This window comes from Labrus mixtus, chromosome 12 (genome assembly GCF_963584025.1).
Source record: "Labrus mixtus chromosome 12, fLabMix1.1, whole genome shotgun sequence".
In the NCBI taxonomy this organism is placed as follows: Eukaryota; Metazoa; Chordata; class Actinopteri; order Labriformes; family Labridae; genus Labrus; species Labrus mixtus.
Window position 1 is genome coordinate 26,163,563 of NC_083623.1, and position 24,065 is coordinate 26,187,627.

Below are 24,065 nucleotides of genomic sequence, written 5' to 3' on the forward strand. Positions count from 1 at the left end.
TTTCTCTATTTGTTCACAATGATGGGTAAAATATATGAAAATGTATTTGATTTTTTTGAAAAGCATCTTGCGACCCTCCAAGGAGTCCCGGACCCCCACGTTGGGAAACATTGCTCTACTAGATAAGAAAATGCAGCCATTGCATATGTTGTACTTCTGGATGGCAGGCAGAGTGAGTGGAAAAGGGATCAACGACCAGGTTGCAGATTTCTCAGTTGAAGACAAAAACACAAAAATCACTTGACGTCAAAATGTCTTTCTGTAGCAAACGACCTCTGCAGACAAAATCAGGGGACACACATCAACCAGTCTGCTGATCTCACACACATTTAATACACCTGTTATCTGACCTCTTGGGCCAATCAGAGAGGCGCTCTGTAATCAGTGCCGGATTGAAAGGTAATTTTCCTTCCAGGGTAAAGCTTTCTTATAGTGCCTGCTATATTGGAATCAGCAGTTTGACTCGTTTTTCATTTTAGGTCACAATAAAGGAGCCAGGGGGGCAAAGGACCCTAATTAGTTTTATTAGTAATAAAATCAGCCCGTGCGGCCTCTTACTCCCCGCTGTGGTCGTGTTAGACCGCTGTCACTACAAATTCAATGAAGACACATGAGTCACGAGCCGGAGGAGGGGAGAGAGATGTGGCAACCAATGCAGCTGCGCTTACACTAATGCGCACTGGGAGAAATGGAGGCTGGAGCTGGGAGCGCGTATGAACGTCACTGATGTATTCCCCGAGGTCGGAGAGGAGGTGTGTGTCAAGACAGATGAAAGCGATGGAGGTTAAAATCCTGTGAAAAACGTCCTTGGTGTCGACGTTGAAACAAGCAGGTGAGAAACAGACCACCGTGTGTGTGTGTGTGTGTGTGTGTGTGTGTGTGTGATCGAGGCTTAACGTCATCAAACCTCTTCTGATCAATCAGCAGCCATTGCCATGGTGACTAATTACTGTACCATGGTGACTATTTTTACCGTGGCAGTGGTTAAAAGCATGCGTCATGATGAATGTTGGACCTTGTCTCACGATGATCCTAATCATTAAGCACAGAACATTGGCATTGCTGAAATTACAATTATAAAAATAAGATAAAATAAAGTTAAACGTCACATTCAATGTCGCATAGATTAAACTCCGGGTTATTTTGTTCCGAATGGAAAAACTTGTAGTATACACAAATCAATTTAGTAATTAAATATATATCTCTGAACACTTTACACGTGTTCTGATGCGTTCATTAAAGTCAGAAAGGTCGTTATTAGATGAGTTTGGACAGAGTCACGCATGAGGTTGAACGCATAGATTGTAAATATTAAAGATTGAACGCATAATCAGCGTTGAATCAGTGTCAAATAGTGGCAAAATATAAGATGTCATTGACAAAAATAAATGTTTAGCGACGTGCGTCTCTCATATATAAGTCCTCTGTTTATCATCTCGCATAATGATTAGGTTACGATCCATACTCCACTCGTATTGTAGAAAAAAATGTTTTAAACTAGAGGATTAAATCTATGCATGTGAGGAAACGTGTGTGAGAAGGCCTACATGAGCATGTTCCCTCGATTGGGAAGGTGATTGTGTATTTTACGTAAAGTCTTTGAAGGCACCACACCAGTCGAGTGTCAAGGAGAGTGGGCGGTCTGTCAACGCCTGACCCCACGAACAGATGCTAGTGAGGTGATGTATCGGGTTTTCAGTGTTTTGGCTGCGAAAAGAGATGAGAGGTGAGCACCTTTAGCTGAATATGTGTCACATGTGAAGTATGAAGTGCTGCTGGATGAGTCGTTTGTGAATGCCCGGTGTTAGATTCACGTTGGTGCATGCGGTATGGCTGAATGAAGTTTGAATGATTGGGCAACAGAACCATGTGGCGTAAGGTGTCATATAAAACAGGTTATTGTTCCAAATCTTTACGTGGCTTTGTAGTTCGTGATTGAAAATAACTATAGTAGCTGATTTGGTTACGGAACAGCTGTGTTATTATGTCCTGTCCTGATAGGTTCAGCCACATTAGCAGGCGTAACACTGGTGTTATGCTGAGAAATGCGTCCCTGCCGAGCTATGCATGCACCTCGTGGAAGTGTTAGAAACCGGTATAAATAGTATTTCTCGGGCAGATCTGTGATGAAAAAATGATCTAAAGTTTATTTTTATTCAAAGTTAGGTGTCCTTACTGTTCTGTAGACTCGGGAGAAGACGCATTTCAATACGCCTGCGTGAATATGACCGGCAAACAGTGTTTGACTCTGAAGTGGCTTTAGAATAAATTAAAGGGTGGATGCAAAATACGGAAGCATAGTATTTTAGGGGTGGATGCAAAATTCGGTAGAGTAGAAATTGTGTCTGTCATATTTTACACTGTCCTGCGAGGTGCGTGCATTTCTCGGCAGGGATGCATTTCTCGGCGTTACACCGGTAGCCTATGGCTAACTCGACATGAGTGGAGCGTGTGGTGGCAATTAGCTCAGCCGGCAGCAGGTCTGAGTTTAAAACTAATGTCAGAATACAGATATGTTCCCTGAATTATATCCTGGTAATGTATCAGTGCAGATACTTGAACATGTGATTCATTATTTCAGAGGCGAAGCGTAACTTTTTAAGACACTCAAAGACATTTAAATGATCTGCTTACATGTATGACCTAAAACTTGTCCCGTGTTTTCACCTCAATCTAACGACAGCCCATGACATGCAGGCTGGTTTAATTGATGATGAAGAAGCTCTGAAATGCAGGAAGGCATGTCCCGTGGGGTTAAGTGCAAAGGTTGGGAGGTCAGTCAACTTTGTGAATGAAGAAGTAGTTGGAGAGTGAATGCCTGTTGAATATTCAACTTAAACTAACCCGGCTCCTGGTTTGAAAAAAACCCTCTGAAAATGATTGCGCAACTAGGAGTAAGGGCTGTTTAACAAGACTGCCTGGCAAGTAGCCTATATGGACAAGTATATGGTCAAGATTGTGTTTTTAATATTATTCAATTGATCGACTTAATTCTACTCTTCCCAAAACACAGAGCGCTGACACATCTGGGGTAAAATGCATGTCCTTCTAATGCACTATGGGCATGTAATAATCTTCACAAAGTGCTAACATTAAACACACTGATACCACTAAACACATTCAAACACACCTGCTGGCTTCCCAGGCGGCTTCACTTGGTGGTCGTGTCACTTTAGCTGAAAGTCCTTAGGCTGGCTTAGCGGCTATGGAGATTGCTATCCGGCACTACTCTCAGGCTACTTTATACAGTGATTGTGCTTATTAAGTTGTTAGCACTAGAAATAACCTTACCACCTCTCTGACGGCCAACACTCAGAGCAGGTGACCACGTCTCAGAAGGGTGTTGTTTCCAGCGGGGAACACTGATGGACTTGCACCTGTGCCTGAGCATGGCGCCCATGTTCCATGTCGTGTCTCCTTATGATTCAGTTTGCAATTTGCCCGAGCGAATCAGAAGGGGCACAATGTTCTTAAGACCTGATAAGTCCTTTGACCCAAGGTCATAGCTACATCTTTTAAGTGAGGATGATTTGGCTAAGGTTGTGTTCCTCCCCTCACCTCATAACGATGGACTGCACCGAGAGAGTCCAACCAGCTGTCTATAGCCTGTTAGAGGGCTACGCACACACTCAAAGAACTAGAGTAACATTCAGTAACAATTTTTTAAAATGTTTGACTTCTTACACAAATTGGGGAAAAAGTCAAACATTAAAAAAAATAGTAGTTACTCTAGGTCTTTAAAATGTGTTTGTAATTTTGTCTGGCTGCTACCTTGGCAAAGTCCCTCTTGTAAAAGACACATTTAATCTCATTGAGACTTCCTGGTACAATAAAGACAGCTAAATTATAATAAGCCCCTATTTGCATCCTTAATATTCACCACATTCACTATTGATAAACTACACATGCACCACATTTTCAGAAACTAACTGTACTCTTGTGTATATAAAAAAAAAAAAAAAATGTCAAAGGTGTCTTATGAAGTTTTGTTACAATTCTCTTGAAGTTATTCTCTCCATTGTCTCATAGAGTGTGTGGTGTTTGTAGTTATTTCCCCCGGTAGGCCAGGGTCCAGCTCAAGGGTTTAATGATTACTCAGATTATTGGCCTTTTTGGTTGCCGTGATACGAGCAGCGCTGAGGCCCATGGGAATACACATTCCTATACACATACTGATTCCCGCCCATAAGGGTGGATAAAGGGGAAAGCTTTCGACAACACAGCCAGCGGGACTCGAGCTTCTTACTCATTGTAGACAGTCATGACTCAGAGACACATTTACACAGGAGAGACTTCATTTATGCTGTATGTGTGTGAAATGTTGTGCTTTAAAACCTGACACGAGATTAATCTGTCACACTTACAGACTGATTTCTGTATCTTCTTGTCAAGGACATGAAGACGCTTTCTGGTACTATGTCTTTGATTTGCCTCTCATATGTTATTCTGTTGGGTACTCATACACCACAATTACAAAGAAAGGCAGAATTTAAGATGTCTGATTAGGAGAAATAAAATGTGCAGTTTACTATAAAGGAGCTTGATAGGGTTTTACAAAGCATTGGCTCTATCCAGCAGTCTGTCCTGTGCAGGTTAGGGTTAGTTACATGCTGTCTCACATTTGAACAGCCACTTTTATCTTTCCTGTCGTCTACACATTAAGTTAGTGATGTTGGGTTATGTTATGCTAGCTTGTGATTGATTAGCACGTGGGCTTTTCTTTTTTATACACATAATTGTGTGTTTTATGTTGAAACAGGAAAACATGGAATCCTGGAAACATGTCAAACTACATTTATTTATATAAATATAAAAAAGCATCTGGCTGTCTGCTGGGATTGACTCTTTAGCGGACAGCAGCCCAGCAGGAGAGATGCTCAGTGGTGTGCTGGGATTTTATCATTGAAAACAGGACAGACACTTGCCAACTTTGGCTCAATGGTCGATGAATGTAAGCCATCGCTCAACCCCTCTGTGGAACCGACCTCGACTAACTGGTGCGGAAGCAAAGTGCTTGCTTTGAGCTTTTTATTTCATTGTAAGAAACATCTTTAAGTAATGTCTACTGCAGCAGGCTATTATCTGTTCTCTCAGATTGGAGTTGCCTGTGGGGTAGGGGGTTAGGTATCCTGTTAGAAGCTTACATGAGGGTTTTTTACTGAGATAGATACTTAACTGAGTTTAATGTATTAATATTTGTCTATTGAAAAATTTGATGTTTGATTCATTTAATTATTGATCCTGCACATTTTATGGGTGTAGTTTATTTCAGCAAGCATGACCAATTTCTCCCCACCAACAGACACAGGTTATATGAGAATGACATTACAGTTTTTCAGGGATTTAAAAGACCAAAAAGGTTAGTGGGCAAATCTCCATATATTGTCTTAATATCTGGTGATGGTATCCAGTGTTTCCCCTAGGTTTACAGCGTTGGGGGGGTGGGGACATGCCGACACAAACACTTGAAGGAATCTTGGTGTTCACGTGTTACTTTTAATGACAGATGTCCTTTTCTATTGGAAAGGTATCCTTAAATGACTTCTTTCCCTGATTTCTGACTCTATCCACTATCCTATCTCTACAATAAAGGCACAAAAATTAACACAATAAATCTTAAAAAACAAAATATATATATATATATATATATATTTTTTTTTAACTTGACCTTCAGGGGGGGCGGGCTGCCCCCCTAATATAATGGTAGGGGAAACACTGGTATCTTGACAGTAGGAGTTTCATTGTCTCTGCTAAATGGCCTCCAGTAGGGCTGTTGCCGTAGCCACAAAAATGAATGACCGCGGTAAAAAACAAGCCAATGGCGTCAACCGCAATAACCTTACAGGAACTCACTTCAACAAATCTAATGTTTAGACGGACACAAAGATGCCAAAACTAATACAGCGCACCATCTTATTGAGCCAGTCTGGATCATCACGGCCGTCGCGGTTGAAATTCCTTCACCGCGACAGCCTTAGCTGCCTGCTCAAAACCTGTAACTCCTCATCCCTGCGCGACGACTCGCAAGCCAATTCAATACAACACATGGAAGCTCATTGTATGAAAAACCGCAATTCACAAGCGCTTAATGAACCGTTTATGCCGTACAGATCGTTTCAATAATATATTGAGAAATGTTTAACCCCTCCTGGGTACTGAACTTCAATTAATTCTGTTCAAACATGTGTGATATGCACTTTTGAGTTGAGTCAGCTGACCCTCATACTAAGTTGCTTAAGAGGTAATGGGCCATAACGATGAGGCTGGGAGTCTTTGCCAGAGTTTGATCAAAGCAGCATGAGCATCACACAGACAGGCCTGACAGTGCCGAGCTTAACGGGACATAATCCCACACATGAAACTTCTTGCAGAGTTCTTCTTTGTTATTGCAGAGAGAGTTCATTAATTCTTTTTCAAACCTCTTTCCAGGAAGATAATGTGACATTTAAAAAAATCTATATACATATGTTTAATTTGGCTTTTGTTCTCCCCATCCAACACGAGTACCTCATGCTCATTTAAGATAACTTAAGGAAGGCCTGTGTCCACAGATGGCGCTTTTTTCACTGGCCGCGTCCACAACCTCCGTTCAGAGTGTTTCTCATCACCGCTCTGCTACTGTCCATTAGTTGTGTTTTGTCTCTGTGTACTGTGTAGAGAGAACTGCTGCTGATGCCAGGACAACGAAACTATCCGTCCGCATACGGCCGAGGGGTGGCAAACATCGCCATGGTAACATAAGTCTCCACCAGTCAGAGACGTCGCTGGGTAGTGTAGTTCTTTGTCCCGATATCTTGAATAAACCAGGTTGATATCAGACAAACTTGTGTCTCATACAGGAGCATAAACCATCGTTTCACACTGAGGTAGCTCGTGGTCAGTTATGACTTTATGGCTCATAATCAAATCCGCTATGGACTCCTCTTGGCCAATCCCATTGCTCGGTCAGAACTAATTGTATAGTTTCTATGAATTTGCCTTCCTATGATGTTTTGCCTAAGTACTTTTGTTCTCCTTTCTCTTGCCGGCCTGTCCCTTTAACATCATTGTTAGCTCTCCTCTCTGCAGTCAGCTGCCCTTTATCTCTCCTTTCACAAGTGAAGAGGGCAGCACAACACACAGCACACTGTGGGACTGAAGATGGACCTTTGTGTGGCAAAAATAAGAGAATTATTTCCATGTGAGCGCAGCAAGAGGCGTCTCATTAAAGTCAACGAAAATATGTCTCCTGGAGAGAAAAGTGTGAAAGAACCCAGGCGTGTCTCTCTTGTGGAAATAAAACAAGGGATTGAGTTTTGTTTGATTCACTGGAAAGAAAAGAAACAGACTGGTTTGACAAACACTGCATGGGGATTGAATCCTTTGTAACAATATTGTGTCCTCTCTTTTCTTCTCATGCTTTTACTGCTTGTGGTGACATTTTTTTCTCCCTCCGCAGTGATTGGATGTTGTCAAAGTGATACAACCTTCCTGTGAGCATTAAGATCAAGTAGCCCGTGTATGCCAGCAGCAGCCTGCAGCAGCCGCCTGATCTCAGCAGGTACAATCATTTACTTTCTCTCTTTCATGCTCTGTCTTTGTCAAAGTAACGACTCGATGCGTGACTCTGCTGCTTGTGTTTTTCTCTAAAACATGATGAGTGTTGAACTTTGAGACTGAAGTTAGATTTTATGATGTAATGCAGGAAAACTCCCAAAGGCTAGTGGTGCATGTTGACCGTGTGTTGTAAACAACATCTCTTAAAAATACAGAAGCTTCTTAATGGACCGACTGCAGTAATCTTTTATAAAATCAGAGGTGAAGATTTCATTATTTGTCTAATTTTAAACACGTCGTGTTTTAAACACATAACCCTGATTTAAAAAAAAAAAAAAATGTAACAGATGAATAGGTGAGCCTTTTCTTATGGGGGACTATTTGTGGCAGTTCTGCCGTGATACACATTTTATCCTCACATTTATTAATTTAATTTACTTTATTTGCACAATGTAAAACATAAATGTTACAGAGCTAGTCCCTCAGCATTTAAGTCGGCTCTCTCCACTCGGCCGATCTTAAATGGTAAACTACATTTTCAACCTCCTACAGTGTAAAAAAAAGTTTTCACTACTTTAATTTGATTTTAGAGGTTATAGCTATTGCTAATTTCCAACTCTTGTCCCTCGTTGGGCCTTTGGGTAAACAAACAGAGTAACACACATAACCACATAACACTACAGGAGGCTACATTAACATACATATACAACACTGTGACGACACAAAATCCTAAAAAGATGTAAATGTGGGTACAGCTCTGGTTTGCTCTCAGCCATTATTTCACCTTTTTAGTAAAAGATTTTAAGTCTGAGATTAATTAAATTTTTCAGCTGGTGATGAGTTCCAGAGTTTACAGCCTTTGATAGAGATTGTGATTTGATACTGATTGTAACATACAACAATGTAGATCCACATTTGGACAGTTTCCTTTCACCGTGCTTCTTGTTACCCTGTTTCTGTCCTGTCTTTGAAGTTGAACATATCTGGAGAGAGGTTCAGGAGCCAGATTGTTATGACTTTGTTAAGAGACTCTCTTTTCCTCTCATTGTATGAGCCTTTTACGAGCAGCCTATCTATGACACGCTCTCCTTCTAGATAAACCTTTTGTGTCTCCCAAAGGTGACAGAAATTCTCCTTTGACAAGACTCAAAAAATAAGAGTAACTTTAAAAACACAAAGTACAGACATTAAAAGAAGACAGTTAAAATCAACAGCTGATAGAAGTGTCTGTTTTGTTCTGTTCAGGGTGAATATGAAGGCTGTTTGTAGAGGTCAGAGGGACTTTGTAGTGTCTGTCTGATGGCAGTAACTGTAAGGACCGGGTGAGGGGGGTCCTCTGTGATCAGGGTGGAGGGGGTGAGAGGGGTCCTCTGTGATCAGGGTGGAGGGGGATTATTTAAATGTTTTTGACTTTGATATCAAAGAGTCCAAACCTGTTGTATGAAATGAAAACTGACCTCACAGTCCTGCCATGGCCCTCAGACTCCTCCCTTCTGTTTCCCCCTCCAGCTCTCCCAGTCACTCTCCCTATGGGTGAAGCACCTTCGTAGGCGTTCTTAGCCGTGCTTCCAGCAGCCTCCGCTCCAACAACCCCCTCACATCTAGTGTCACCATGGGGGAGGTTGTCCAGATGCACTTCACTACGGTGGACTACGTCATCTTTGCCTTGCTGTTGGTGGCCTCGGCTGGTATCGGTCTCTTCTATGCCTTCTCTGGAGGGCGCCAGCGCACAACACAGGTAGACTTTTAAGATGTTTTTTTATGTCCTTGCAGACAGTATTCACGAGCCCTATTCAGACTGCGTTTTCAATCCCCTATATTTACACCCCAGTGAAGCTACACGTTCAGTCTGAATGCTGCAGAGGCGAAATGGGGAGAGAGTGATCCCCCTTCAACCAAGTAACAAAGGTGTTACAGAAGTGAGACAGTTTCAGGTGAGCCAGCAGGGGAGCTCTGTGTATGCGTGCTCCCCCCTCCCCTGCTGGTCTGTGTTCACATTAGTAACATCGTTCTGTACCCGAGTATACTTGCGTATGTACACAGTCTGAAACAGCGGAGGGCAGTATGCACATAGTTGGTTTGGAAATCCCCCAGTAAGCAGAAAGAAGAACAAGTAACCATAGCAACCATTCGCAGGCTCAGTCCATTCTGCTAACTGTGGATGTTTTTGTTCTTTCTGAGACGCCAACAACGACCCTCGTCCTACGTCCACATGGACCGTGCAGCTCAGAGGATGAAATGGACCCAGTCTGCGTGTATATGACGGTTTTTGAAGCAACAGGAGCTGTTTAGACTGACATCATGTGGCGGTTCACTTCCTTGTTTGAGCACGGTTGCGATGTGGCGCTGTACACCTTTCAACATGTGGTTATAGAGCCAATTCCGATTGACCTATACGTCACAGCAACAACAAACTATCTGGCGGCATTCAAACAAAGATGGCGTACGAGGAGATGGACGACGCTACAGCTACGTACATTTCGTGCATTATTTACATTCTAATAATGCATATTAGAAGAACAGCAGATCTTTTTTCTGCGGCGATAACAGCAGAAGGACGCAGTTTCCGGCAACAACACTTCTCTTTATTATATCGTCTCCTTCCACTTCCGGGTCCCTAATGTGAAACCACCCTATAGGGGGCTCCCGCTGTATGTACAAAGACATGATGACTGCTGCACTTTGTTTCGGTGCTTTAGGGGGGAAAAACAGTATGAAACGGCTCCTCTTGTGTACCATTTAGTTTTCAAGGGTCAAGAATATTTCAGGTATCTCGGCATGTCTGACCCCACATTTTGCTTGTTTATAGGAGTTCCTGATGGCTGATCGCTCAATGAGCTGCCTGCCTGTGTCTCTCTCTCTGCTGGCCACGTTTCAGTCCGCTGTGGCCATCCTGGGTGCTCCGTCTGAGGTCTACACCTTCGGGACTCAGTACTGGTTCCTGGGCTGCTCTTACTTCTTGGGCCTGCTCATCCCTGCTCATGTCTTCATACCGGTCTTCTACAGACTGAGATTGTCCAGTGCCTATGAGGTACACACACCATGCGCACATGTTGATCATGACTGTTCCACAATGGTTGTTTGCTGGCGTGTTTTAATGTAGTGTCTAACGTTCCTCTTTCCTCTGTCTGCCTGTGTTTTGTTTTACACTCTGTCAACACCCTTCTCCTGCTTCCCCTAGCTTTGTCTTGCTAAAGTATGATCTCAGAGCTTGACATCCTTATCTGACCTCTTACCTGCCTATCCTTGGTGTGTTATCGCTCAGCAGGAAAAAGTGTCCTTGTCCTAAGACTTTTAACATCGTTAAAGAGTATTTAACTACAGTCTCTATCTTTCACTGTCAGATCCTACGCTGCTGAACAGTGCTGTATAAATGTCCTGTGAACTTAGAGGCACTGATAATACAGATTCATTCAATCAGTTCTTAGACTAAACTTTACTATCAGCACTGAGGACATGCATCAGAATGACTCTGAGATGATAGCTTTGTCTGACTTTTGATTTTGTTTACTCTTTTTTTTGTTTGTTTGTTTGTTTTACATTTTCTTCCCATGACAGTATCTGGAGCTGCGCTTCAACAAGACTGTTCGCATATGTGGGACTGTGACCTTCATCGTTCAGATGGTACCTTTCTCTGCACTCACACTTTGTTTATTAGAGCGCACTCACACTCAGCAAAACTGCTCCGTACCCTGCTGAGGCACAATTGTCCCCCCTCCCTATTCCCCCGCTGGCCTGCTCTCACACTGCTCCAGGACTAACCGGGTCTGAGCACGGTGACCTCTGCACATAACATCGTAATACAACACATGCCTGGCTTAACGGGAACATGAAGCGTGCTAACAGACAGGCTTAAAAAAAAAAGAAAGGGACACGTGGTCGAAGAACATGAAAGCTTCTTTCCTGACTTTGTGGCTTATTTTGAGTCATTATAGTCAGACACAGACAGAACACTTGGGGATTTCTTAATGAAGGCTGGCATCGCTATACTTCATGTCCACATTTTGTACCTGTGCTTGTGCTTGTGCATGAACTGTACACTGCAGAAGCACGACTTTCTCAAGCGTTCAAGGGCCAGGGAAGTGTACCGTGCACACTAGTCAAACGATCTGGACTTTGGGGGTCAAACCTGCTTAGGCACGGTACAGATCCCTGTGTGTGAGTGCGCCGTTAATGTCTACTGATGAAGGAAAACAAAGTAAATTGAAATGAAAAAGATCCATTCAGCCATTCTGTAATGCACCTGAACAGCTACATAGTTGAGAGAGGAATCTTTTGAAACATAAAATGTTGAATTATTTGATTGCAACTTTGCAACCCTGAGGGAGGATTGTTTTCTCGACTTCTCTCTGCGAGGGACTTATAAGAGTTTCACTCTGTTGTTCAAGGCATCGCGTGTTGTTTGATTTGTCTTGAAAATACTTCTGTCTGTGTTGAGTGTCATAATCTTTAATAATAATAATACAATGTCACAACAAGCAAGATAGTATTCAGTAACTCTGTAAAGGGGGGGGGGGGGGGTTAGATCAGAGAGTTAAAGAGGGAGGGGGGCAGCTTTGTAAAAGGCTCTGTCGGTGTTTAACAGCAGTTCATAAGTTAGAAATAAGAGACCTTGAATGCATTTATTGACCAATTTAAAGTGCAGCTTGACTGAAACTTTGGCCTTGTGAGGGTTAAACTGACCCTTGTAAAATGTGCATCATGGTTTGTAGCATTTCTACCTCCTGATAAAAACACTAACCATGCTCTGTAATGTTACAACAACCAAAAAAATAAAATCTGTACACGAGTCAATCTTCATCCTCATGCTGAATTATGTGTGCATGAACATTGATGACGGCTGAACCTTTGAAGGGTCATACAATGTTTTGCAGATAAGCCCGATTGAAATCTGACACGTATGAGTCCTATCGCTTCAAAAACTTGACCTCTGAGCTCGGCTCTTCTTTTTGAGTCTTTCTGATGTGCAATTTGTTTTTCCTCTTCCTCTGCAGGTCATTTATATGGGTGTAGTCCTGTATGCTCCAGCCCTGGCACTCAATGCTGGTAAAGTATTGCTTTCTTGTACCACCATGATTAGCATGAGTTACTGATCACAACAGAAAGTGCACATGATGCGGTTGTTCACGTAGCTCGTTAAGTAAACTAATGCTCTCCCTCTTTTCACTTACAGTTACAGGTTTTGATCTCTGGGGGGCAGTGCTGGCCATGGGATTAGTGTGTACACTCTACACTGCTCTGGTGAGTGTATAACAATTAAAAACTAAGAATGTGAAAGATTCTGAAACTCTAGAGTACTCAGAGTATTTATAACTGGAAAACAATTAGTGACAGCATTCCTCACACCTTTGGTGCACATCAGTCTGTTGTTGCAGCAGCTGTATGAACTGTATGAGGAGACACATCAGGCAACAACACAAATAAGTTGTCATGTGTTTAAAATCCCATCCACACACGCTCAGTTCTCTCAAAACATCATGAAGGTGAAAAAAACCATGTGAAAATGTCCTCACCATTCTCTGCAATGACCATTTCATTGTCAAAGCTGTCCAACCAGGTCTCGTCTAAAATCTGAAAGTTTGTTTACTCTGAGCGTTGTTTGAAGCAGCAGTGACCTCCGTAGTCCGTTCAGGCGTCTCTGCTCGTCAACGATGTGGGAGAGTAACTGTATATGTTTAAGCATGTAACAAGTCCAGTTAGGAATGTTAGCACCAGCGCTAGTTTGGTTACGTCTGACATCGCACTAATCTCACGTAAACTAAAGTGACAGCGTCGTACGATGACATCAAACGGAGGAGAAACCAGCGCACTTTACAAACCCAAAACTCTGCTTTACCCGTCTACACATGAACATTTTAAACAGAGTTTGTGAAACTGTTCACTCTACAAGAAGTTTTACTGAAGGAGTGTTTTCAGTGACCTAAAACGCAGTTTGTGTCGAAAGGTCAAAACACAGAGAAAAACCTCAGTTTTTAAAAATACCCGCCTACATGTGGACAAGGCCTTAGACACTGCGTTTCACTTCCTGGGCCTGATGGTTTCAATTGAAGACGTACAGTGATTAGGGATGCATCATTTGAATTCAAATGAGATAAAATGTAGTTTATGCAGGTCATCTGGGGGTCAGAAAGGTTTAATATGAAGTCAGCAAAGGTGTCTATATAAAGGCCTACATTAATATTCTATCTAAGCTGACATCACCAGTAGTAAAAAGTATATTTTTTACACTCTGCAGATAACCAACGAGGCTCAACATATATTATAAGCATGTAGTTGACGAGCCCCTGTGCTAGTTTTTGCCTAATCCACACATTGAACGTTATAGATGGATTTCATTTAAAAATGTTATTTACATTTTTGAGAATTTATGGGACATTTAAGATCAGAAATGTCTGTCATTATAATCCATCTTTACCATCTGTATGTAGGTATATTCATTTCTACATGTTTGCCTTTCACACACTGATAATAATATTTCCCTCTACCGAAAATGTATCAGGCATTGATCAGTTACTGTATCCGAGACTTCTGTAACCAGCTGTTTCTCTTTGTTTGTATTTACCATATTTTCATTTTGTCTATGTCAGGGGGGTCTGAAGGCGGTGATCTGGACCGATGTATTTCAGACGGTGGTGATGTTTGCAGGCCAGCTGGCTGTGATTGTGGTTGGGGCCAGTCAGGCGGGGGGCATAACAGAGGTGTGGAGGAAAGCAATGAACGGCAGTCGCATTGCTGGACTGGAGTGAGTAGTCTGCATGACGTGTGGTAGATTCAGTGATTTTAATGGCTTCCATGTTGCTTTTTTGGATTGAGCTTTTAGGGAGTCATATTGTCTTCTTACACCTTTGTAGCCTGAACCCCGACCCCCTGGAGCGTCATACCTTTTGGACCCTCGGTGTGGGAGGAGTCTTCCTGATGCTGGCTCTGTACGGGGTCAACCAGGCCCAGGTCCAGAGATACCTCAGTGCTCGCACAGAGAAAGAGGCCATCATGTGAGTACCATGCTTAGCTAACCTTTGCTGTTTTATGATGACGTGTCTCAGAAACTCTTGTTTTGATCAGAATTATTTATCCTGCAGCCGTGATCTTAAACATATGCTGACTTTAAACAGGCTGTTGAGTTTTTAGGATTAGTAAAAATGTATGTATTTATTTATTTATTTTTTAACATATGGTCATAAACATTGACCATACAATATCTCTCCCCACAGCAAAATGGGAAAAAGATTTATCAACAATAATAGACCATGACACCTGGAACATAATCTGCAACAATACCTTCTCAATGACAAATAAACCTAACCTCCAACTAATTCAGTATAAGATTAACCACAGAACTCATATCACACAAAAAACATCAAATGGGACTTTCTGATACAAATAACTGCTCAGTATGCCCCCCTAACACCCTGGATGACTACATGCATGCAGCAATTCTGGAAACAAATCACAACTAAACTCTCTTTAATACTGAACTGCCGGGTTCCACTCTCCCCTTCACTATGCATCCTAGGAAACACTCTTTCAATCACACTTCCCAACAACCAAAAAAACACAATACTCATTGGGCTCACTGTCGCCAAGAAAGCAATCCTCCTCAACTGGAAAAGCAGAAAAAAACTAAACACCTCAGTATGGATAGACCTCTTGGTCGAACACATCACCATGGAAAAACTTCACCAATCCTCACCTCACTACTTCACAAATAACATAGTTCAAACCCCTGATATTCACTACCACAAATATAGACACATACAAATACATACACACATAAATACATATACACACACAGACACACATCCTTTTATTTTAATTTAATTTTTTTCCTTTCTGTATAACTATCACAACTTATTTGTGAATTTATTTTCCTCTTACTATCAAATGTAATCTTTTTTTCAATTGTTATTATTATTATTGTCCTTAGCCACCACTTTATTATGACCTATTTATTGATTTATTTCCTCTCTCCCCCCTTATATTCATATCATATTCATCATCATGAATTCTCATCACAGCCACTCTCATTTTTCATGCATTTCTTTTTATTTTATTTATTTATTTTTTCTTTCTCTTTCTCCATCCAGATGATTGTCTGTTTTTCTTTGGTTGCCTTGTTTTATTCATTATTTATGTATTTTCTGTTTCTCTTATAATTACTACTGCTATCACCCCGTGCCAACAAATCTTTGCTGTTTTTTTTGTTGTTGTTCTTTTTACTATTATTATAATAATTACTACTGTACACCCCTGTAACAATTGCTTCAAATATTGATATTATCTCTATTATTTACCATTATTTAATATTATTATTATTTTCTTTTTCTCTCTCTCTCTCTCTCTTGCTTTATTTATATATATATATATATTTCTTTCTTTTTTATTATTATTTTTATTTATTTATTTTGTACTATCATTATTATTATAATTTTTCTCTTTTTCTGGTATTAGTGGTATGCTGAGGAGAGGTGAAGAAGGCAAGATAATGAGAATTAAAATGATACACTAGCAAATCATAGTCAAACAATCTGGACAAATTACATTATTATTACTACAACATGATCTGCACTATCATTCCTCAGTTATTCTAGTTTTCTTCTTTCCCTTTGTTTTGAATATTCTTTCTAGCCCCTCCTGGTGCCTCCATCCTCTCAGTGGTCCAGTGGTGTATCTTTAAACACTAAGGTTAAAAAAGGATAGACTTCAGGACAATGATAATAATAACAAATACAAATACATGAGAAAAAAAAAATAATTGCAATGATAAAAATACTGTGCCTTAAAGAAATTAATCAGATGATACCTCCGAGCACCAACACAAACAGATCCCCTCCCATCAAGCTTGGCGGGAGGGTAGCAGTAGGCAACCCTATCAGCTGGCCCCCTCCGCAGGGTCTGGGGGCAACTGAGACAGGGGCACCCTTGCACCACACAATGACTGAAGTAATAAAAATTTTATATATATATATATATATATATAAATAAAGAGGGGAATGAAGGATAAAAATAGGAAGAAAAATGAAGAAAAAAAAAAAAGCATACACTTGAATTACACACACACACACACACAAGCAGGGCCCTTCAACACCCTCAACATACAAAATTGCTAAACGTTGTTATTACTCCCTGCTTGCCTGTTTTGTCTCTGTCTATGCTGTGTATTGTATCGTCGTGTCTCCTATATACTATTGCTCTTGTCATGTCCCTCACTCGTCTTGTATTGTTCTGCATCACCTAATAAAAAAAATAAAATAAAAATGTATTTATTGATTCCAGGTCCTGCTACGTGGTTTTCCCCTGCCAGCAGATAGTCTTGTGTATGGGCTGTCTGATGGGTCTGGTCATGTTTGCTCGCTATGGGGAGGACAGCCCTCTAGACAAGGGCTATGTCAAAACGAACGACCAGGTGAACACTAAATTACCTTTTGTGATTTTATCTATGTGGTATTAATCCTCAATTTCTCAGGACACAGGTCTAGACCACTTCTCTTTGTTGTGTAAACAAAAGCTGTTATCACACAATCTGTGTTTAAAATTTACCGTTATTCACACTTGACCTTTTGCGGCCTTTAGTTTACTCTGTTGGACTTGAGGGGGCGTGTCTGAGGATATCCAAGATTTGGGGAGAAGCCGAGTTCTACACTTTTAAAGCAGCTAAGCCTAAACTTAAAGCCACAGAGGGGCTCCATAGACGGGCTCATTTATTAATGGATGGGCTCCGCTCCTAAGCATCTTGAGAAAAAAGACAAATATCTGCATCGTCTATGGAGGATTTATTCCTCATTCACTAATGGTGTTCAATGTTTCATATGCATCCGTACATTTCTGTACAAAGATTAGCTCGGAACAGGCCACGTGTCCTCGTGTGACATAGGGTGGCGTAGTGATCAAACTAATTGTTTTTGCTCTTCCGTCTAGTAAGACCTGACACTCCAGTAAACGTTTTTATTTATTTTATTTTACTTTAAAAAAAAAAGAAACATAATAGATCAATGAAAAAACAGGCAATAATAAAAACTTGCAACTATAAAGTGTCTGACCTGAACCCAAAGGTGACAACTGCTGGAGCAGTTTGTGTCTTACACTTTATAACTCCTAAATATGGCTGCTACGACTATAATGATTTATTTAACGGTTATATCAATGCTACATCTCCACAGTATCAACAGGAAAACATATAGCTGCTGGTCACTTGATATAAACGTCATCACCCCCCTCCCACTCGTCTTGTTGAATTTCCTTGATTTTTTTTACATGCTGCATTCACACGTCAGCTCACCCTGACAGTACTTAACCTGGAAGTTTTTCAGGGGGCCTTCAGGAGAAAGTCTAGGTAAAGTCCGGCCGAAAAGTTTGTCCGTTTACGCTCAGCTCACGCAGAAAATGTCGGGACATGTTCAGGGGTTTTGTGTCAGTGTGAACACAGCAAACTTGTGGTGAAACAGTGAGTATAGAGTGTTTGGTATTTTCATGTGCAGAGCTGCATCCTGATGTTTAATGTCTCCCTGCAGATGGTGCTCTACTTTGTGATGGACGTGTTCAAGGATCTGCCCGGGCTGGCAGGACTGTTTGTGGCCTGTCTCTTTAGTGGAGCTCTCAGGTAAGTTTCCCCAAAGAGCACACCTGGATGTTACTGCCACATAGTCTGTGCACGCTGCTTTCCGTCAGCGCCACGGTTTTACTCCGTCCAACGGCGCTTGCCCTGCCCCGCTGGGTCAGTTTATTCTGCAGAGTTTCAATGTTGAAATGCTGACATGTCCTTTGTCTTTGTCTGATCATTTCATCACTCGTCGACTCTGCTGCTTCGGTGGCGGTGTATGTAAGTCGCTTTGGATAAAAGCGTCTGCTAAGTGAATTGTAACATTGTAAAGCGACACGACCAAAGTTGCAAAGTGAAACCCAACAATAGCATTACTGGTACCAACAGAACAACACATCATTCCTCTATTTCAACACATCCATGACCATCCTCTGATGGTCTGAAATGTTTTATTTCCTCTTCATGGCATTCAGAAGAAGGTAACAACAGCTCTTTCACAGGCAGCAGGAGACGTTAGATATACTCTGATCATTTTGAAACGTGAGGGGTTAAGTGTGCCTGTGCAGCCCAAGAGTGCGTTTTCCATTTTTAACGTGACATGAGATGGAAAGCATTTATCAACCACAGCGTCTGTGTTTGTATGTCATATTTAAAAAGAGGTTGAATGATCATCTTCTGTTTATCACAAGATGATCATTCAACCTCTTTTTAAATTTTTATCTCCGTCTTCTTCCAGCACCATCTCATCAGCCTTCAACTCGCTTGCTACAGTAACGATGGAGGACCTGATAAAACCTCATTTTCCAAACATGACTGAAGCTAAAGCGACCCTGCTGTCAAAAGGACTCGGTATGATACATTCTCTTTAACAGAATTATGATTGTAAGTGTTTGTGTGTTATAAATGTAAGTGCTGCTGTCACTATGTTGGCAGCTCTGATTAAAATGTGTCTTTGTCGTCCGTCTGGTTCACAGCTTTGGCCTATGGCCTGGTGTGTCTGGCTATGGCATACCTCGCCTCTCTAATGGGATCTGTGCTGCAGGTAGTACATTTTAAATATTCCTCGTTGTACCTGGGGGTGATGTCATTGTTTTTATCTGGAAGTTACTTATTATAAATATGTTCTCACGCACATTATCTAACCAGCACGCTCTGTGTACTTTGTGCCATCAGGCAGCCTTCAGCATCTTTGGGATGATCGGCGGTCCTCTGCTTGGCCTCTTCTGTCTTGGGATGTTCTTCCCCTGGGCCAACCCTATAGTAATTCCCTCGTTTCTTTTCTTTATTTACATTGTGCTGACTGATATAAAGTGATGGGGAAGTCATTATTTCCATCTTCAGTTTTATCTTTTAACCTGCAGTGACAAATAGACACGAGCCTAAGACTTGAACAAACTCATCCGTTTCCTCCTCAGGGCGCAGTGGTCGGTCTAGTATCAGGTCTAGCAATGGCCTTCTGGATCGGCATTGGCAACTTTGTGATGCGTCTATCTGCTAACAGTGTGGTGCCATCCCTTAATACCACTGCTCTCCCCTTGTTTGACAACATGACCACCACTGTCATGTCTACATTAGTGAATGCTACTACAGCCAAGCCAAGGTAAATCCCAAGAACACACCTTGTAGATCTGCACTGGCTCACGTCTTTATATCTCCAGCCCTACCAGTAGAGTTAAAGTTCATCGTCTGTCTTTCCTTCAGGCCAACCGGTGTGGAGGCGCTCTACTCGTTGTCCTACATGTGGTACAGTGCTCACAACTCAGCCACTGTGGTCGTGGTGGGACTGATAGTCAGCTTCCTAACAGGTAGGTTAACGTCAGCCTCCATCCCTTATCACTGAGCGGCTGTGGCTCAGATGGTAGAGTCGTCGACTCTCAACGGGAATGTCGGGGGTAAAATCCCCAGCTCCTGCAGCTACATGTCTGATGTGTCCTTGGGCAAGACACTTAACCCCAAGTTACTCCTACTGCTTCATCGGCAGAGTATGAATGTGATTAGTTACTACTGATGGTCTCTTTACTCAGCAGTCTCTACCATCAGGGTGTGAATGTGTAGGTGTGACCTGCGGTGTCAAAGAGCTGTGAGTAGTCAGAAGGCACTATACCAGCTCAAGCTCATTTACCATTTACCGTTCTCCTGAAATCTAGCCACATATATATTTTCTGATATTAATTTGAAAGACCTGAATTTATTTACCTGCTGCAGCCTATATTTGTCCGATGTTTTGTGAGCTCCAGGTGCTTTTTTCCTGACAGTCGTTTTGCATCCTTGTAGGCTATTTGTGAGTACGACATCTAGAGTGACTGCTTCAATCAGACATTTCTGTTTTTAATGCTAATTGTCCAAAGTTAGATTTGTTGCCTACACAGAAAAAGAAGCTTAAATGCCAGTTTCCACATAGTCCGTGAGCGCTGCTGCACTTCCGCGGGCCGTACTATGGTGCCGCTTGCTGCTACTATAGTCAATGTTTCTGTCTCCAGAGCGTGCCAGCAGCGCCACTACACACTGTTATAAATCTAAATAATGCAAAAAGCTCAAAATGAATCTTTCAAAAAATCTCTCACTGTTGGCCATTTAAAACATGAATCCTTAAATATTGGCTACAACTAGGGAGGATTGCTCGCTGTTAACATCCTTTGCTAAGATTCAGGTAGTGTCCTGTAGGGGTTTGTCTGACTTTACACAACCTGGGACTCTTTTTACAAAAGTGCCGCAATAGCCGTCATAAGGTATAGAGGGGGGAATCACCCCATTACGCCGCCGCGACATTCAGGTTGAAGGCAAAATGTCACAGGGGCGTAAATATCGCGGCTTGAAAAGGGTTAGTCTGAATAGGGCTACAGAGTCATTGAGCAGTAATCGCTTTTATTGTAATTTTCCATTAGTGAAGTTGTAGCTCAAGAAGAGCTCTTAGTTTATTCCAGTTGTTTCATTTCTTCCTGGTCTTATAACTGTTTAGGTCTCTAATTTGCTTTAAAGGCTTTATATGTGATTTTGTGATCCAGCAGATGTCGCCCTTGAGCACCAGCATGAAACCAAAACAACTCGCAGTACATTGTTGTGTTAGCATGCTAATGCTAGTGATCTTTATTATGCTCGTATCTTCACACTGCATGTAAATTTACCTGAAATGAGCGTGACCTAGAAACACAGTTAAGTAGTGAGTACAGTATGTTATTCTTCTTTTCTCTAGTCCCTCAATTAAACAACTTTTATTTACGTGAGGGGATGAGCTGGCCGGCTGTCCGTGCGATGTAAATAGAGTGACGCTACGGCTAGGAAAGCTCGGAAAACATCACAGACAGTGGGACTCAGTCATGACTCAGAGTTATTTTCAGAGGATATACTTGATTTCTATTACATTGAAGTGTGAAAAATCACATATTAAGCCTTTAAATGAAAAACTGATCAAAGGTCAATGTGTGTGAACATGTTAGGACCCATGAAGGAGAAAGAGCTGACCCCTGGCACAGTGTTTCCAGTCATGGGTCCTCTGCTCTCCTTTCTACCGGAGCACTACAGAGAGAAGCTCTGCTGCATCACTCCTCTGGCTCTAAAGGTACCCCTCACATATCCACTCTTTTCCTTCTGTGTGTCTTGTCCGATTAAACTAAGCTTTTTAATGTTGTTTTCTGCTGACCAGCCCAAAGAAATCAGCACACAGCCTTATCAGATGGCCAAGAAAGACAGTAACGGAGCGGCGTACTGCAAAGAGGACACGGTCACAGAGGAGAAGGAGACGGAGAGCGACAGAGCTCTGACGGAGGAGGAGGACATGGAAACAAGGACCTCTCCGCCCTCTTGCCATCTGACCGCTCACACCGTTCAGGAGACTGCCTTGTGATCCTTTTTTAATTTTTATTTCTCAGACTTAAAAACATGCACAAGAAACAGAGTTTCCCCCTCGGTTACAGGGGACACGTGCAGCGAAACATCCATCACAAAGTATAATGTCCCGAATGTCTTCAGCAACAGATGTGTAGGTATCTGTTTTTTATTAACATTATCAGTGGAATCTGAGTACAGAAAATGGTTATGGACCTCCATATCTAAATGGTGTTTTAATGGTACCTGCGAACAATTTGTCCTCTTAACAAAAAAAAAAGCAAAACAAACATCTGGAAACGACATTTGCCAGGCTGGAACTGTGCATCGAATGGCTGAATAGTGGCAATCAAAGAAGAAATAACTCCGCTGATCTATATTTGCATCTCTGATGACACTTGGGTGAAGATATGTGGCTAGTTTGAATTTAAAGTGGGGAGCTCCTCCGCACAACGAGCTGCACCGCTCTGCCTGGGTCCAATCAGGTCGTCAAGAGGTACAACATGTGACATGTGATATTTTTGTAGAGAAGACAGAACAATGAATATGTAGAAGAGAATATAATATAAGAAGAAAAAGAGAGACTGAGCTTCAATGGAAGGCATTACTCATATAGGCTGCCTGATGGTGTACTTGTCTTTACATGGCCTTGGTTTGATCACCCTCTAATAGTCACCACCTCCTGCTACTACAGAAGTCTAAATGCTGAGTCACGTGCTAAGCTATGTGGTCAGACCATAGACTGTATATACAAATTGACAGTGTGCCGCAGCCTCCTCCGGTTGAACAGGATGAAGCCAAAATCCCCCCCCGCCCCGTGACGGCCTCTGAGTCTGTGCGGTAGGGATCCACTGGAGGAGCCTCTGTATTATCGCCATGCCGCCTCCACTAACGGAAAGAAAACACAATTCAATTTACCGATAAGACTGGGAAACTCTGTCAGGATAGTACTGTCCACAGCAGAACAGATTCTTCTGTTGGTTTGAAGTAGACACTCAACGTTATGGAAGTCACCTTAAAAAGATGACTTGAACACAAAATGGCGTGATGACCGTTACGATGAGAAGCACAGAGGAAAATATATTTTACCATAGAGGAGGCAGGGTTCATGACCTATACTGCAGCCAGTCAGCAGGGGGCGCCCTAATCTTTTAGCTTCACCTGAGGCGAGGTTGTCCGTCGTCCATTCCTTATACAGTCTATGGGTCGGACGTGAACAGAACTGGACTGTGGTGGAAGTCAAATCAGATGGACCAGCGGAAAGTGTCACCATATTCCTGTGATCCAGCACATTAGGACAAAGCTAAGAAGTCAGTTTCCAGAGCTGCTGTCTCCCTTTGCATGCCCTGATTGTGTGCACAAAGTGGTTTAGTATTATCCACTGGGGCCGGTTGTTTTAAAGGCTTAAACCGGATCAAAATTATCCAGATTGGATCATCTTTTTGGATTATTTTTTTAACAAGGATCAAGTAATCCAGTTCACCTTTACTCCTGACTGTTTTCAAAACCACCTACAATAATAGTTCATACTGATTTGGCCAAAACGCAGTATTCAAACAAGTGTGAGATCCGAAGTATGCCAAGAATACCCAGATGTCGTACTGATCCAGAAAAAATCTCCAATATGCATCAGACCAGTCTCCCTCGCGTAGTTTCCCATAATGCAAAGCGCCAAGTCAGAGATGGAAATGACGGACCACAGCAACCACTGATTATCTTTTTTGATTCTCTAAATCATGAAAATCTAAATGAATAATTCGTCAGTTTTTTTTCCAGACTCTTAAGTTGATGCTACACTATCGCTGCGTTAGACATCCGCTGGTCTGTTGTTTACTTCAAGACCAGATACCAGTTTAGCCAGGCCTGGTACTCTGCAGGTTAACCACCGACTGGAGGTCATACAAATACTATCATGAATGTAATGTGCAGGACATACTGTGGTTTTGAAAACAGCCCGTGTTCTTCAAATAAAAACTGATCCAGATACAGACTTTAAAGGATTACCAAATCCAGATTAAGTGGTCTTCACGCTACGTACTTTGTCCACAGGGGGCGCCAAATCCACACAGTGAATTTAAAGTAAAATTTTAAGGACAAATTCCTTCAAACTCTTAATATGAACCTCATCTACAATGTCACTGAAACAAAAACACTTCTATTGTATAGA

At 41.9% G+C, this 24,065-nt stretch overlaps 1 protein-coding gene and 1 long non-coding RNA gene across 3 annotated transcripts in view; both read left to right on the plus strand.

Annotated features, from left to right (window-relative positions):
- LOC132984533 (uncharacterized) overlaps positions 1 to 24,065 on the plus strand; it is a 301,578-nt gene that overhangs the window by 261,914 nt on the left and 15,599 nt on the right. The gene's annotated exons all lie outside the window — the stretch shown is intronic.
- Positions 626 to 22,851, plus strand: slc5a6a (solute carrier family 5 member 6a). Of its 2 annotated transcripts, none has more exons than XM_061051335.1 (18): positions 626 to 832; positions 7,439 to 7,540; positions 9,046 to 9,274; positions 10,346 to 10,567; positions 11,095 to 11,160; positions 12,531 to 12,582; positions 12,710 to 12,777; positions 14,124 to 14,278; positions 14,388 to 14,528; positions 16,810 to 16,939; positions 18,045 to 18,133; positions 18,810 to 18,922; positions 19,048 to 19,115; positions 19,247 to 19,333; positions 19,489 to 19,673; positions 19,775 to 19,878; positions 21,511 to 21,632; positions 21,717 to 22,851. In XM_061051335.1, exons 3-18 carry the CDS (start codon positions 9,149 to 9,151, stop codon positions 21,915 to 21,917), a joined length of 1,929 nt encoding a protein of 642 aa, XP_060907318.1. In that variant the 5' UTR covers positions 626 to 832; positions 7,439 to 7,540; positions 9,046 to 9,148; the 3' UTR covers positions 21,918 to 22,851. The 2 variants fall into 2 exon arrangements, with proteins under 2 accessions (XP_060907318.1, XP_060907319.1); XM_061051336.1 differs by lacking the exon at positions 626 to 832 and adding an exon at positions 1,200 to 1,726.

Excerpts from the sequence above, each read along its gene's own strand:
- slc5a6a (XM_061051335.1), top strand. The coding sequence starts at position 9,149 with ATGGGGGAGGTTGTCCAGATGCACTTCACTACGGTGGACTACGTCATC. Across the intron at positions 18,134-18,809 it reads CTCTTTAGTGGAGCTCTCAG|CACCATCTCATCAGCCTTCA; the intron begins GTAAGTTTCCCC and ends GTCTTCTTCCAG. Across the intron at positions 19,674-19,774 it reads GCTACTACAGCCAAGCCAAG|GCCAACCGGTGTGGAGGCGC; the intron begins GTAAATCCCAAG and ends TCTTTCCTTCAG.